The following is a 14627-nucleotide window of genomic DNA, read 5'->3' as shown; positions in this document are numbered from 1 at the left end:
GCATTGGAACGGGTGCAGAGGAGGTTTACCAGGATGTTGCCTGGTATGGAAGGAAAATCGTATGAGGAAAGACTGAGGCACTTGGGGCTGTTTTCACTAGAGAAAAGAAGGTTTAGGGGTGACTTGATTGAGGTGTACAAGATGATTAGGGGGTTAGATAGGGTCGACAGTATGAACCTTTTCCCGCGTATTGAGTCGGGTATTACAAGGGGGCATAGCTTTAAATTAAGGGGGGGTAGATATAGGACAGATGTTAGGGGTAGGTTCTTCACTCAGCGAGTCGTTAGTTCATGGAATGCCCTGCCAGTAACAGTGGTGGACTCTCCCTCTTTATGGGCATTTAAGAGGGCATTGGATAGGTATATGGAGGATAGTGGGTTAGTGTAGTTTAGGTGGGCTTGGATCGGCGCAACATCGAGGGCCCAAGGGCCTGTACTGCGCTGTATTCTTCTATGTTCTATGTTCTATGTAGGTACAACACAGAAACAGTCCATGCCGACCACATATCCTAAATTAATCTAGCCCCATTTACAAGCATTGACCCATATCCCTCTAAGCCCTTCATATTCACATAACCATCCAAATCTCTTAATTGTGATCATTGTTCCAGTCTCCACCACTTCCTCTGGCAGTTCACTCCATAACACACTATCCTCTGTGGGAAAAAGTTACCTCAAGTCCTTTTTAAAATAGTTTCCCCTCTCATCTTAAACCCAATGTCCCTACCCTGGGAAAAAAAAAGACCTGGACTATTCACACTATCCGTGCCCCTCTTGATTTTATAATCCTGTATAAAAGGTCACCCCTCAGCCTGTGAAGCTCCAGGGAAAATAGTTCCAGTTTATTCAGCTTCTCACTATAGATCAAACCTTCCAATCCCCGCAACATTCTTTTCTGAAATCTTTCAAATTTAACATCTTTCCGATAGCAGGGAGACCAGAATTGAACACAGTATTCCTTACCAATATCCTGTACAGCTGCAACATGACCTCCCAACTCTTATGTTCAGTGCACCAACCAATAAAGACAAGCGTACCAAACACCTTCTTCATTATCCTTCTTAAAATATAGTATCTTTCCCACCCACCGAAGAGACGGACAAGACTTTGGTTTAAACAGACCAACTAAAGAACTGCACTGTCAACACTGCAGCAAACCCTCAGTACTGCATTGGAGTGTCAGCGCAGATTATACACTCAAGTCTCTGAAATTAGAGAGGTGATGGGCCCCAGTGGCATTATTAATGGTCCATTGACACAGAAATGCAGGTAATGTTCCAGGGACCTGGATTTATGGGCGGCACGGTGGCACAGTGGTTAGCACTGCTGCCTCACAGCGCCAGAGACCCGGGTTCAATTCCCGCCTCAGGCGACTGACTGTGTGGAGTTTGCACGTTCTCCCCGTGTCTGCGTGGGTTTCCTCCGGGTGCTCCGGTTTCCTCCCACAGTCACAAAGATGTGCAGGATCAGGTGAATTGGCCATACTAAATTGCCCGTAGTGTTAGATAAGGGGTAAATGTAGGGGTATGGGTGGGTTTCGCTTCGGCGGGTCGGTGTGGACTTGTTGGGCCGAAGGGCCTGTTTCCACACTGTAATCTAATCTAAAAATCCCACCACAACACATGGTCAAATTTGCATTCAATAAAAATCTGGAATGGAAAGTTTAATAATGACGAAACCATTGCCAATTGTCAGGAAAAGCCTGGTCTGGTTTACCAATGTCCTTTATTTCACATTCTACATGTGACTCCTGCACCACAGCAATGTGGGCCATTAAGGATGGACAATAAATGCTGGCCTAGCCAGCGACGCCCTTGTCCTGCGATTGAATTTTTAAGTGGGGACTTGTACTCACATTTGCTAATTCAGGGTCAAGAGTATTATTGAGGAAACTAGGGCACCGACTAATAGCTTAATCTGCTTGACTCTCCTTACCTGCTCATACCAGGAGTTCAGCGGGGTCTCACGAAATAGTGCTCTCAGCCTCAGAGGGAAAACAGTGACATTTCTCAATAAAGAGAGCACTCGAATAGCTTCATACTGTGAGCGTGGGTAGTGTGACATGTTTCCACTGAATCCTTTCAGGAAGTAATAAACATGTTTGTCAGGGTTTCTCCGACTGGCTGACTCCACTGAGCAAACAGCAAGTGGCGAGGGCTCCACACGGTCAGTGGTCTCCACAAACATAATCCCAGGAGCTTTCATGAGCGCTGAGTGATCAAATTCCAAGGAGGTTTCTTCCTTGGAATAGCAGGTCAGCAAAGAGCAGAAGTGGTGGAAAAAATAAAGGCAGAGAACTACAAAAATAGGAACAGCCAGTAGCACTTTCTTAAATTTCTTCATAGCTTTGAGCAGAGGTTTCTCTGAAACAAGAAAAGATTAAGAGATGATCTGTGAAAAGAAAAAGGTCTCAGGCTGTTTCATGACAAAAGCAAAATGACAAGGAACCTGCAATATAACCTGGCAGAATTCCAAATTCCAGAAGACTGACTTGAAAGCCTGACTTCACCATAAAGTTAAAAATCACAATACCAGGTTATAGTCCAACAGGTTTAATTGGAAGCACACTAGCTTTCGGAGTGACGCTCCTTCATCAGGTGATAGTGGAGGGCTCAATCGTAACACATCACATCTCCAAATCATGACTTCACCATGTTAGTAAACATTTAACATTTTGGCAACAACCAGATTCTCTGGAATTCTCTGCCATAGAAAGCGGTTGACGCCAAAATATTGACTATTATTGTTACAAAGCAGATGTTGACATCCCCCCCAATCCCGAGAACTAAAACTGAAACACACAAGGAAGAATGCCTTGCCCTGTAATCTGTAAAAAAAAAGAGAAAAATTATGTAACCTGCTTTTCAGCAACTTCTAGTTGTTAAATAAAATAAATCATTCATACTCACTTTAAAATCAACAAGTAACAATTTATTTATCTAACTCTAACAGTGAACAAATTGACTAAACTATCAACAATCCCCAAAAAAACCCTTCTAACCACTACCTATTCCCGAACAGAAGATGATTCTAATGGTATCCTATTCCAATAAATAGGAGTCTCATTCATATAACAAAAGTAGAATTTAGTCTCTCAAAATTACAGCCAGGTTACGTGTTTTCCAGAACATTCTGTACCCTAGAGTCGATTCTTCCATCAGGAATGCCCTCTCTGTCATTGGTACCATGGTTATTTAGATGGTGCTTTCTCTAATACACAGATGAGCCTGCGAGAGCCAGCAATTCTCTCACACACGCACACAGCGAGAGCGCCTGACGGACAGCAGCTTGATCTGGGGTTCTTATCCAACAGCCCCCTCCTCTATACCCTTGATGACATACTAATATATTTTACACTAGGATCACTTCTAATGTTATCAAAACCATCAGATTTAAATTTAACAGGTTTTTGGTATCCAATTTCCTGGTTCAAATTGATTGGCTAAATTCAAAAGCCCATTGTCTTGGTAAAAACTGCTACTTGGCCTGCTAAGTCTATGGCCTTTAGATACAAAATGTTTCAGTTTGGGCTCTCTCTGTGCTTTCATTTTAAATGGTAAGCATTAAAAAAAGGACTATCTTTTAAAAGGGACCATGCAGCACTTTTCCCATTTTACAAACACCGAATTCTTACTTTTTGTCTCCCAATCTATAATGACTCTATCCAACTTTGCAACAGTTATCAAGAAGGAGTTAGATATAATTCTTAGGGCTAAAGAGATCAAAGGGTAGGAGGTGAAAGCAGGAACTGAGTTGGATGATCAGCTATGATCATATTGATTGGAGGAGCACGTTTGAAGGGTTAAATGGCCTATTCCTGTTCCTATTTTGTTGGTTTCTATGAGATTAAAATTCGTCACAATGGGGTCAGCTGCTATCAACTTCAAAATGGTGACAGGCAACACGAGTGGATGAACTTCCTTGCATTCGGAGAGAATTCCTCTCTCCCTCATTTTTTTTTTAAAAAAGGGCCATCAACTCATTGAAAATAGCAAGAAAGCAAAGGGACAAGACAGTTCTGTTCGAGGGAGGGGGACGAGGATGAGAAGGGGGACAGTTGAGAGATCTTGGTCTGGAAGATCAAAGTGTTGATTCAGACTGGGTGGAAATAGAAATACGAAAAGAAAGAAGGTAAAAAGCAGTTTATAAGCTACCTAACACTAATGACATTGTAGGATAAGGTATGTATCCAACTGTAGTGTAGGTTTCTAAGAAAGGTTTTGCAATAATTGTGAGAGATTTTCACCTTTATATAGATTGGACGAATCCAAAAAGGTACATTGGATGATGAATTGGGACATTGTATTTGAAACAGTCTGCTCTGGAACCTACCAGAAGCCTCGCTACATTAGGTCTGGTAATGTGCTGCAAAAGAATTAAATATCTCACAGCAAAGAATCTTTGAGGCAAGAGCGATCATAAAATGATAACGGAGTGTGGAATTCGGAGGACAAGAAACAGGACTCTGAAACAAATGTCTCAAATTTGTGAAGGCAATCAATCACAAGGATGTTAGAATGGATACTGTGGAATGCAAAAAGCTAAGTTTTAAAACCGGTAGCTATTTAATGAGATATTTCATAACTGAAAGAATAACCAATTAGGAAATAAGACTGTGGGATATAGGGAAAGTAGTGTTACTTCTGCAATTATAATTACTTATGCAAGGTAAATGAACTCACGTAAGTGTGTAATTGTTTCAACTAAGAGCTGAGTCAACAAGAATGCAAACTATGTGGAGGAAATACATAATTGTTTTTGTATTAGCTAAAATTGTATGCAAGAATGAAACGTGACTGCAAAACAATGGTAGATGTTACAGACAAATAGATAAGGTGCTGTGAGGATGTAGGTTAAGCCTGATATGCTTGCACAAGCAGTAGTTATAAAAGCATCTGTTTCCCACTTTTACAGAAACACAGGAACAAACCCCAATTAGAAGGTCATAAGGATCAGTATGGTTGGGGAAAGCACAGATGGAGGGAGTAGATAATACCTAACAATGGGCCACAGCAGGATGTGGTCAAATGGCCTTGTGAGGCCAGAAATAAGCATTTTGTCACAGACAAGGCTGGATAAGGCAAGAGATAAACAGGAGTAATGGGAGCAGGTCTTAGAGAAGTGGGAGATGTAAATCGGGAGGAGCAATGGGATAAAAAAAAGGAACCAAATTACATAAATATCGTGTATTCATTGAATTCAGTGTGTGTCCCTGCCTTGTAGACAGTGGACATCACACCCTCTTGCAATGGTAAAATAAATGACACTACTGATTCAGATCATGTCTCGGACTGAAATTATTGAAGTGCGTGAGCTTTGTTTCTCACAATTAGGGGCTCGTCTGGGATGTTCTTCCATTGCTAGGGGGAGTGGCTGGCCATGGACACTGGGAAGACGCGTCCCATTCCCAATTGAGGAGTGGTCTCATGTCCTGGTTTGGTCCGCTCCCTTGGGCGACTGCTACGAATCCCACAAGAGAGACATCTGAATCAGACAGTGAAAGGAGGTAGATAGAAAATACGGCAAAAAGGGGCCAGGCAACTCTGTGCACAGACCAGGGTAAGAAAATTGACTTTTAAGTATTGTCTTGGTGGCCGGGATTGAGTTTTAGTAGTTAATAAGGGACTAACGAAGGAACTCAATATGGGCTGTGCCATGGGTAAGGAAAAAGCCTCCGGGAAAACAAAGTAAGGAAAAGGCAATGGAAATGGAGGCGGGGTCCCTTACAACAGACGTCCAGAAAGTCCTTTGGGCAGGATGTTGTGGAATTGGAAAAATAATACTTGTACAAGGGAGAAAGATGATTAAATATTGTTGCTTTGTATGGACTAAGGAATCCATTCTTCGTCCCGCCGCTTTCTGGTCAAAGTACGGGTCGGACGAAGACTGGGTTTGTAAATATTTGAATTTATATGTCAATGAAAAACAGCCTTATAGTCAGGAGGAATCAGATTATGCTTCAAGTCCAAAGGGCTAGTGGCTGAAGGGCGATTGAGGGTAGACTTTGTAACTAAATCATGGCCAGACATCCAGAAAAATATTCAAAAGATAGAGGGCTGAAGCAAGGACCACCCAGAGGTGTTGTTGCGGGAAGCTCAGGAAGTGTCTGTGAGACATGGTGTGTGAGAGAGAGAGAGAATGAAAAGAGCTATACAGCTGGTAGAAAGTTTAACCCTTTGTGATTTGGTTTGAATGCACATTTGTTTGTTGGTGATTGAATGTTTGTGTTTTATTCCCTGGAGCTTGAGTTCCAGGACTGTTTTGAATCTGATTTTTATTATGGAAACTTAACATGATTTCTTTTAAGGTTAAGGATTCTATAGTGATTATGAAAAAATATGATAACTCCTGTTCTTTTTACGGGTCATGACTGCCTTACTATCAGTTTCTAATTAATCTCTTATCCTTATATAAAAGCAATTTATGGAGGACAATTGAAGTTTCAGTTCAACATTAGATTGTAGTAAAAACAAAATTCTATGGTTAATATCTGTGACCTTGGATTCAGCCATTGTTCATGCATTAGAAGTTTTTTTTCAAACTTGAATAGACAAATTATTTTAAGGCAGCTCCGATTATTTCACGACCTATAGCATTGTAATTGAGCAATGATTGGTCAGGACTACTTAAGAAAACTAATTTTGGATTTAAATTAAGGGAATAAAACTGGGTGATTATTGTGGATTTCAAAGTTGGGAACTGTATGCATTTTACATTTTAAATATTGAATACTGAATAAATAAATGTAAATATATAAATATATTTACAAGTTAGGAACAGGCTTTAAAGTTAGTCAAGCATGAATTGATGAATTGGTATTTGAAGTTATGGGGAGCAAGAAATATTGCAATATTTCTTAAAAAAAAATTCTCAAGGTCTAAATAAAACATTGGGTGATGAAGAATGGCCATTAGGTGGCCCTAAGGCTGTTCAGTTGGTTAAATCGGGTCAGCAATTGATCTGGCAACGTAACATGAGAAGTGGAAACAAAAGGCAAAAATAACGATAGCCCACGGTTGATGAGATAATAAAGAAAAGGACAAAACTAAGAGGAGAAAGAAACCGGAATGGTCAGGGAGGAGATGTTAAGGGGTCTGGTGGACAGGAACAAGGATCCAAGTGGAAATCCCCACAGGCAGGATATTATTACTGTGAAAGGACGGGTCATTTTAAGAGAGAGTGTCCAGATTTGAAAAAGGAAGGAAAGACAGTACCGTTTATGAAAAATAGGGATGTCAGGAGTTCCTGCCCCCCGGGGACCCACCAGGAACCCTCGATAAATTTAAAGGTGGGACTTTATAAAGAGGACGTAGTTTTCCTCGTCGATACAGGGGCAGCAAGGTCATCCTTCAAATTTAAGCCTCAGGCAAGGGAAAACGAAAGAGTTAATTGGATTATGGTGACAGTTTTGTGAGGAGAGACACGGAGAATCAGTTTTGCGCTCATGACAAAATACTGCCACCAAATTGGGACTGAAGTAGCTGCAAATGGTGCTATGGAATCTGTTGAGGTTCTTAAAACTGAATGTGCTCGAGCAAAGCAATTACAGAAACAGAATGAGAAAGCACAAGTGACTGGCAAACAAACAGAACTGCGCAATTACAGTTTAAAAAATATTTTGGTCATTTGTTGCGTTTCCACCCTGAATTACAGATAATTATAAATTATATAAATATAAAAACCATTAATACTTAATATTTACAATTAATCGATTGTGCTAGCCTGAATCAATGTTAATTGGCAGGATCCCTTCACGCAGTCTCAGTGACCGGTCATATTGATTCATGGTTAATTTAAAACATGACTGCATTAATTCATTGTTAATTAAAGAATGGAAAGCTACATTACTGGCTGATGAGGTAACGAAAAAAGCAGCTCCGAATCCACAGGAAGCAGTGGTTTATTCCCTAATACCTACAGTCCCAGATCCTCGGGAAGCTCCTATCTCTGGCCACTGCGAATCCCAGAAACTAAAGATTTGTTCTTAAAGTACAAATGGGCTTGTCCTCCTCTTTGACTTTCCTCAGGAAACAGGCTTTATTGGCACAGACTCCACCCCTTGAATTCACCGTTCATCCCATCCGGCCAGGCGATTGGGTCTTAGTAAAATCATGGATGGAGACTAAATTGCAGCCGGACTGGGAAGGGCCGTACCAGGCTCTTTTGACCGAAACGGCAATAAGGACTGCGGAGAAAGGCTGGACTCATTACACTCGGATCAAAGGGCCAGTTGAGGAAGAAGTCTGGACAGCCGAATCATCGCAAGACCCGCTAAAACTCAGACTAAAGAGACTTTGAGTAACTGATTATAGAGTGTCGACTCGAGCACGGGATTATTTCTGTAAGATTGTATATTAAGTCTTTTTGTGCTTCAGCATGATTTTTAGAATGCTGAGGATGTTGAGAGTTATGATGCTAGCCCTCTTAGTATCAGGATTTTGTAAAATATCATTTTCGTATGTATTATTAATGGTTCCGGAGTCTGATAATCCACAAGTAATAGACGCTGATGCACGCAGCTTCGTAAATTGTGGGGATGTAGATAATCAGAGACAGTACTGCAGCTCAGAGATACATCTTAAGTCCTATGGGGATGGTACTTGGTATTATGGTCTCGTCACAGTACACCAGGCCCCCTTCCGACCAGCTCACGATTGTCCCGATAAAAAGTGTAACCCAATATATCTAACGATAAATAAAACCACATGGCACGAAGCAATTCTGGGGGGGCGGGGGGGGGGGGGGGGGGGGGTGGGCACTATGAGATACAATTAAATGAAACATTTGGGATAAAAATGAAAGCAAATGGGAAGGATTTTTCAGGCTGTTGTTTTTGAATTAGTGTAGGACAGGGAAAATGGGTAGAACTACTGGATAATAAGGTACAACCTTTCACCCCTCCTGATGACCCTAAAGTAGTAAAAATTATAGAGGTAAAAGGACTTGAAACAGACCATCGAAATAGAAACTGGGTACGAGGATGCAAATGCCTGGGTTGAATGGGTAAAGTATACTGTAAAAAGCCTGAACAAAAGCAATTGCTATGCATGTGCCTCCGGTAGGTCAGTGGCCCAGGTGGTTCCCTTTCCACTCGGGTGGAAGCGAGACAGGAAGGGCATGAAAGGTATGATAGCCCTGTACCAGGATGAGACTGCATGGAATGATAGGAATTGTACCTCCCTATCGCTGATGTTCCCTCCCTTGGAGAAGAAAGATGTAAAAGCTCCCCCCCACATTTTCCGCCGCAGTTGGAAATCACACGTCGTGTGCGCGCAGGCGAGGTACGAGTCGGACGAGAGATTTGGGGGAGCTGAAATTATGTACAGAGATTAAGAATGTTACCGAAACGGAGAAGGGAGGGAACTACTCAGATCTAAAGGTTCCCCGAGCGGATCTGTGGTGGTACTGTGGAGGCAAAATATTGAGACCCACACTACCTCCGGATTGGAGAGGGATATGTGCAATTGTACAATTGGCAATTCCATTTACCCTGGCATTTGAGAAGGAAAAGATAGTAGGGAAAAAAGGTAGGGATAAAAGATTACTGTTAGACACCTCTTTCGATGACAGGATTTATCTCGATTCGGTAGTAGTCCCTAGGAGGATACCTGATGAGTTCAAGGCTCGCAACCAGATTGCAGCAGGCTTTAAGTCAGCTCTCTTTTGGTGGGTAACAATTAATAAAAATGTAGATTGGATAAATTACATTTTCTATAATCAACAGTGATTTATAAATTACACAAGAGATGCGGTAAAGGAATATCAGAACAGCTTGATGCGACAAGTAGGATGGCATGGGAAAACAGAATGGCCCTTGATACGATTTTAGCAGAAAAAGGGTGTGCGTGTGTGATGTTAGGAGGAGGTTGTTGTACCTTTATTCCGAAAAACACTGCGCCTGATGGTTCAATTACTCGGGCCTTAAGGGGATTGACTACTTAGCAGAGGAACTGGCTGAGAATTCAGGAGTAGACACATCTCTCACAGGATGGCTTGAATCATGCTTTGGAAAATTGAAGGGGGTGGATGGTTTCCATCCTTACTTCCCTGATAGTAGTAGTCAGGATATTGGTGGCCATTGGCTGTTGTGTCATACCCTGTATACGAGGGCTCACCCAGAGACTGATTGAAACAGCCTTGATGAAACAGATGCCCCTAAAAGGGAATCAGGCAGAGGAACTTTATCGACTAAATAACGAGGGGATGAGTGAGACGAAGATAGATGAAATCTCTGGAATGATGCTTGCGAATTTTGGGGGCGATGCTTAAAAGAAAAATGCAGAAGATAACAAATGGTAATTAAAGAAAAAGGGGAAATTGTGGGATGTAGGTAGTGTTACTTCTGCAATTATAATTACTTATGCAAGGTAAATGAACTCACACCAGTGTGTAATTGTTTCAACTAAGAGCTGAATCAACAAGAATGTAAACTATGTGGAGGAAATATATAATTGTTTTTGTATGAACTAAAATTGTATGCAAGAATGAAACGTGACTGCAAAACAATGGTAGATGTTACAGACAAATAGATAAGGTGCTGTGAGGATGTAGGTTAAGCCTGATATGCTTGCAGAAGCAGTAGTTATAAGCATCTGTTTCCCACTTTTACAGAAACACAGGAACAAACCCCAATTAGAAGGTCATAAGGATCAGTATGGTTGGGGAAGGTACAGATGGAGGGAGCAGATAATACCTAACAATGGGCCACAGCAGGATGTGGTCAAACGGCCTTATGAGGCCAGAAATAAGCATTTTGTCACAGACAAGGCCAGATAAGGCAAGAGATAAACAGGAGTAATGGGTGCCGGTCTTAGAGAAGTGGGAGATGTAAACGGGGGAGGAGCAATGGGATAAAAAAAGAACCAAATTACATAAATATCGTGTATTCATTGAATTTAGTGTGTGTATGTCCCTGCCTTGTAGACAGTGGACATCGCACCCTCTTGCAAGGGTAAAATAAATGACACTACTGATTCAGATCTTGTCTCGGGCTGAAATTATTGAAGTGCGTGAGCTTTGTTTCTCACAGAAATAAGACTGTGGGTGTAGGGGTGGCCTACACCTGTCCAGAATAGAGTGGCCTATGTTGGCTCATGCAGAATGGTCAGCAAACAAAAAGAGGCAGCCTGCCTTAGAATTAAAACACAAGATGGCTGAGGGGAGTTAAACATGACAAACAGTCTGTTCCAGTCTTTGATTAAAGAAAACAACACCTTTGAATAGACCTCTCCAAAGCCATAAGAATACCATTGCAGACAGTTTTTGATAAGAACATCCTGGCGTACAGATAAGTCACCAACCTTGACCTTCATTAATGGAAGAATAATCGTCCCAGTAAATGCCACATGTAGCCTATTAACTCCCTAAGCTACTAATCAGAATGACAGCTAAAGTTGGTGTTTCTTTCAAGTTACTCAGAGCATTAAAAAAACAATATAATCTAGTTAAAGATTTTTTAGAATCATAGGGGTAGGTTTCAACATAAATATACACATATAACCAAAGCTTAATAAAAGTATTAAAGGAAGAGCACTTCAACCTAGATATGAAGTCAACTAGCTTTAGGAAAATTCCCTGATTGTTCCCAACCCATTTCCACGAAATGTTGAAGTACAAATAGTTGTATGACTAACATTTTATAATTAACTTTATAACAGCAATCAACATTACAAATCTTACAGCAACTAGGATAGAGGGAAATATCAGAGAAATAATTGAATGTAATACTGTGAATAATAGAATCCAAGCTGTCCTTAAGATATAAGCCAGCCTGAAACAAGACCGAGGGACTGTGACCGTTAAGTTTGGAATGTGAACGAATACGGTGTATGGCAAGATCCCAAGGACCAGAGATTATAGCGTCTGTTAAACATCATGCGATCAGGTTGGGGCTCACCATAGGGATGCCCACCACTGATCAGGTGTTTTACAGGATTGGGTGTATGGATTTGGAGGGAAGAGCTGTAACAACATTGTATGTGACCACTGTGATACAGAAATGTATAAAAAAAATACTGCTTTCTACTACACAAGTTAGAGTGTGTCATCGATTTATCTTCTGACCTAAGCCAAAGATTAAGTGAATAACCGAGTTCATACATCGAGACCAGATTCAGGGAAGATCCTTTGGCCCTCTCCCTGTTTTAACTAGTTTCTGCACGAATAAACAATTTCCACTTGTCTGCGTTCTGCCTGCCTCCTGAATCTTCATTCCCTGTCAGCGAAAAACACTCCTACAGTGGGAATGACAATCACTATGATTAATGTAAAAGGCACAGGGTGGCATCAAATTATGGAAACAAGGTGTACAGGCTTACCAAGTTTAGTGGCAGCATAGAAGAGGAGGATAGTTTAGAAAAAGGCAAAAGAAAGGAGAAATTAGGAGAGTAAACTAAAAAAAAAAAAAATGAACAGATAGTAGGATATTCCACTCAAATGAACAGCCAAGAGGATGAGTCAGGGAACGAATGGAAAACAGAGGACAGGTACAGGAGGAGGCCATTCGGCCCTGCTCCACCATTCATCCCGATCATGGCTGATCATCAAACTCAATAGTCTAATCCTGCTCTCTCCCCATCACCTTTGATCCAATGAGCCCCAAGTGCTATATCTAGCCACCTCTTCAATACATTCACCATTTTGGCACCAACTACTTCCTGTGGTAATTAATTCTATAGGCTCACCACTCCTTGGGTGAAGAAATATCTACTCATCTCTGTCCTAACTGGTCCACCCGAAATCCTAGATGGTAACCCATGGTTCTGAACACACCCACCATCGGGAACATCCTTGCTGCATCCACCTCATCCGGTTAGAATCTTAAGCCTCTTTGAGATCTCCCCTCTCCCCCCCCCCCCCCCCACCCCCACCCCCCCCCTCATTTGTCTGAACTCCAGCAAAAACAATCCTAACCTAGTCAATCTCTCCTCATCGGTCAGTCCCGCCATCCCTAGAATCAGCCTGGGAAATCTTCGCTGCGCTCCCTCGAGAGCAAGAGGAGAAAAGGAGACCAAAACTGCACACAATATTCTAAATGCGGCCTCACCAGGGCCCTGTATAACTGCAACAATACATTGTGGGATATAGATGAATTAATGTTATTTCTGCAACTATAAATTCTGATACAGAACAAGAATGAGGAAATATATATATTCAGCTAAAAAAATGGTATGTTAGTATGAGACATGATTATAGAACAATGGTGGATGTATGGGCAAACAGGAAAAACATCTGTTTCCCACTTGTACAGAGACACAGGAACAAACCCCAATTAAAAGGGCTTAGTGATAAGATGCTGTGAGGGGCAGCGCAGATGGAGGGAGCAGATAATGGTAAGCAAAGGATGGGATGACGTCAAACGACCTTATGGGGGGCCAGAGATAGGCATTTGTCACGGACAAGGCCAGATAAACAGAAGTTGTGGGATCAGTCTTAAGGAAATGAGTGACGTAAGCGGAGGATGGGGGCAAACAATGAAATAAGAAAAAAAATGGGGATTCAAACTGTATAAATTTTGAGAGTTTGTTGGATTTAGTGTGCATTTGTCATTGCCTTACCTGGCATTAGACATGGCGGAGAAAGTGAGGTCTGCAGATGCTGGAGATCAAAGTTGAAACTTTATTGCTGGAACAGCACAGCAGGTCAGGCAGCATCCAGGGAACAGGAGATTCGACGTTTCGGGCACAGGCCCTGAAGAAGGGCCTGTGCCCGAAACGTCGAATCTCCTGTTCCCTGGATGCTGCCTGACCTGCTGTGCTGTTCCAGCAATAAAGTTTCAAATTAGACAAGGCACCCACTTGCAAGTGTACAAATAAACGACACAGTTTCAGATATTTGGTCTCGGACTGAAATTATTAAAGTGAGTGAGCTTTTGTTTCTCACAATTGGGGGCTCGTGTCCGGAATTTTCTTCCATCACCGGGGGGAGTGGCTGGCCTTGGACACTGGGAAGACGCGTCCCGTTCCCCATTGAGGAGCGGATTCGTGTCCCGGTTTGGTCTGCTCCCTTGGGTGACTGGTGTGAATCCTACAAGAGAGACATCTGAATCAGACAGTGAAAGGAGGTTAATAGACAATACAGCAGAAAGGGGCCAGGCAACTCTGTGCACAGACCAAGGTAAGAAAATTGACTTTTAAGTATTGCCTTGGTGGCCGGGATTGAGTTTTAGTAGTTAATAAGGGACTAACGAAGGAACTCAATATGGATTGTGCTGTGGGTAAGGAAAAAGCCTCCGGGGAAACAAAGTAAGGAAAAGACAATGGAAATGGAGGCGGGGTCCCTTACAACATACCTCCAGAAAGTCCTTTGGGCAGGATGTTGTGGAAATTGGCAAAATAATACTTGTACAAGGGAGAAAGATGATTAAATATTGTTGCTTTGTCTGGACTAAGGAATCCATTCTTCATCCCGCTTTCTTCTGGCCAAAGTACAGATCGGACGAAGACTTTGTTTTGAGTGAACATTTGTTTGTTGGTGATTGAATGTTTGTGTTTTATTCCCTGGAGCTTGAGTTCCAGGACTGTTTTGAATCTGATTTTTATTATGGAAACTTAACATGATTTCTTTTAAGGTTAAGGATTCTATCGAGATTATGAAGAAAAAAAAAAGAATGATAACTCCTGTTCTTTG

General features: G+C 41.8%; 1 protein-coding gene across 7 annotated transcripts in view; it reads right to left on the bottom strand.

Annotated features, from left to right (window-relative positions):
• LOC122548246 (alpha-1,4-N-acetylglucosaminyltransferase-like) overlaps positions 1–14627 on the bottom strand; it is a 45046-nt gene that overhangs the window by 11677 nt on the left and 18742 nt on the right. For 4 of the 7 annotated variants that reach the window (XM_087993899.1, XM_087993901.1, XM_087993904.1 and 1 more), the window contains exon 2: positions 1935–2362. In XM_087993899.1, coding sequence (XP_087850025.1) covers positions 1935–2362 — 428 coding nt within the window. Of the gene's footprint in view, positions 1–1934; positions 2363–7842; positions 8671–14627 lie in introns of those variants that run through there. The other 3 variants (XM_087993900.1, XM_087993903.1, XM_087993902.1) reach the window with 3 other exon arrangements.

This window comes from Chiloscyllium plagiosum, unplaced genomic scaffold, assembly GCF_037043375.1.
Source record: "Chiloscyllium plagiosum isolate Xiang-an unplaced genomic scaffold, Cpla_swu_hap1 HiC_scaffold_13, whole genome shotgun sequence".
Taxonomy (NCBI): Eukaryota; Metazoa; Chordata; class Chondrichthyes; order Orectolobiformes; family Hemiscylliidae; genus Chiloscyllium; species Chiloscyllium plagiosum.
Note: the sequence above shows the minus strand (reverse complement) of the source record. Positions and strands in the feature narration are given on the sequence as shown.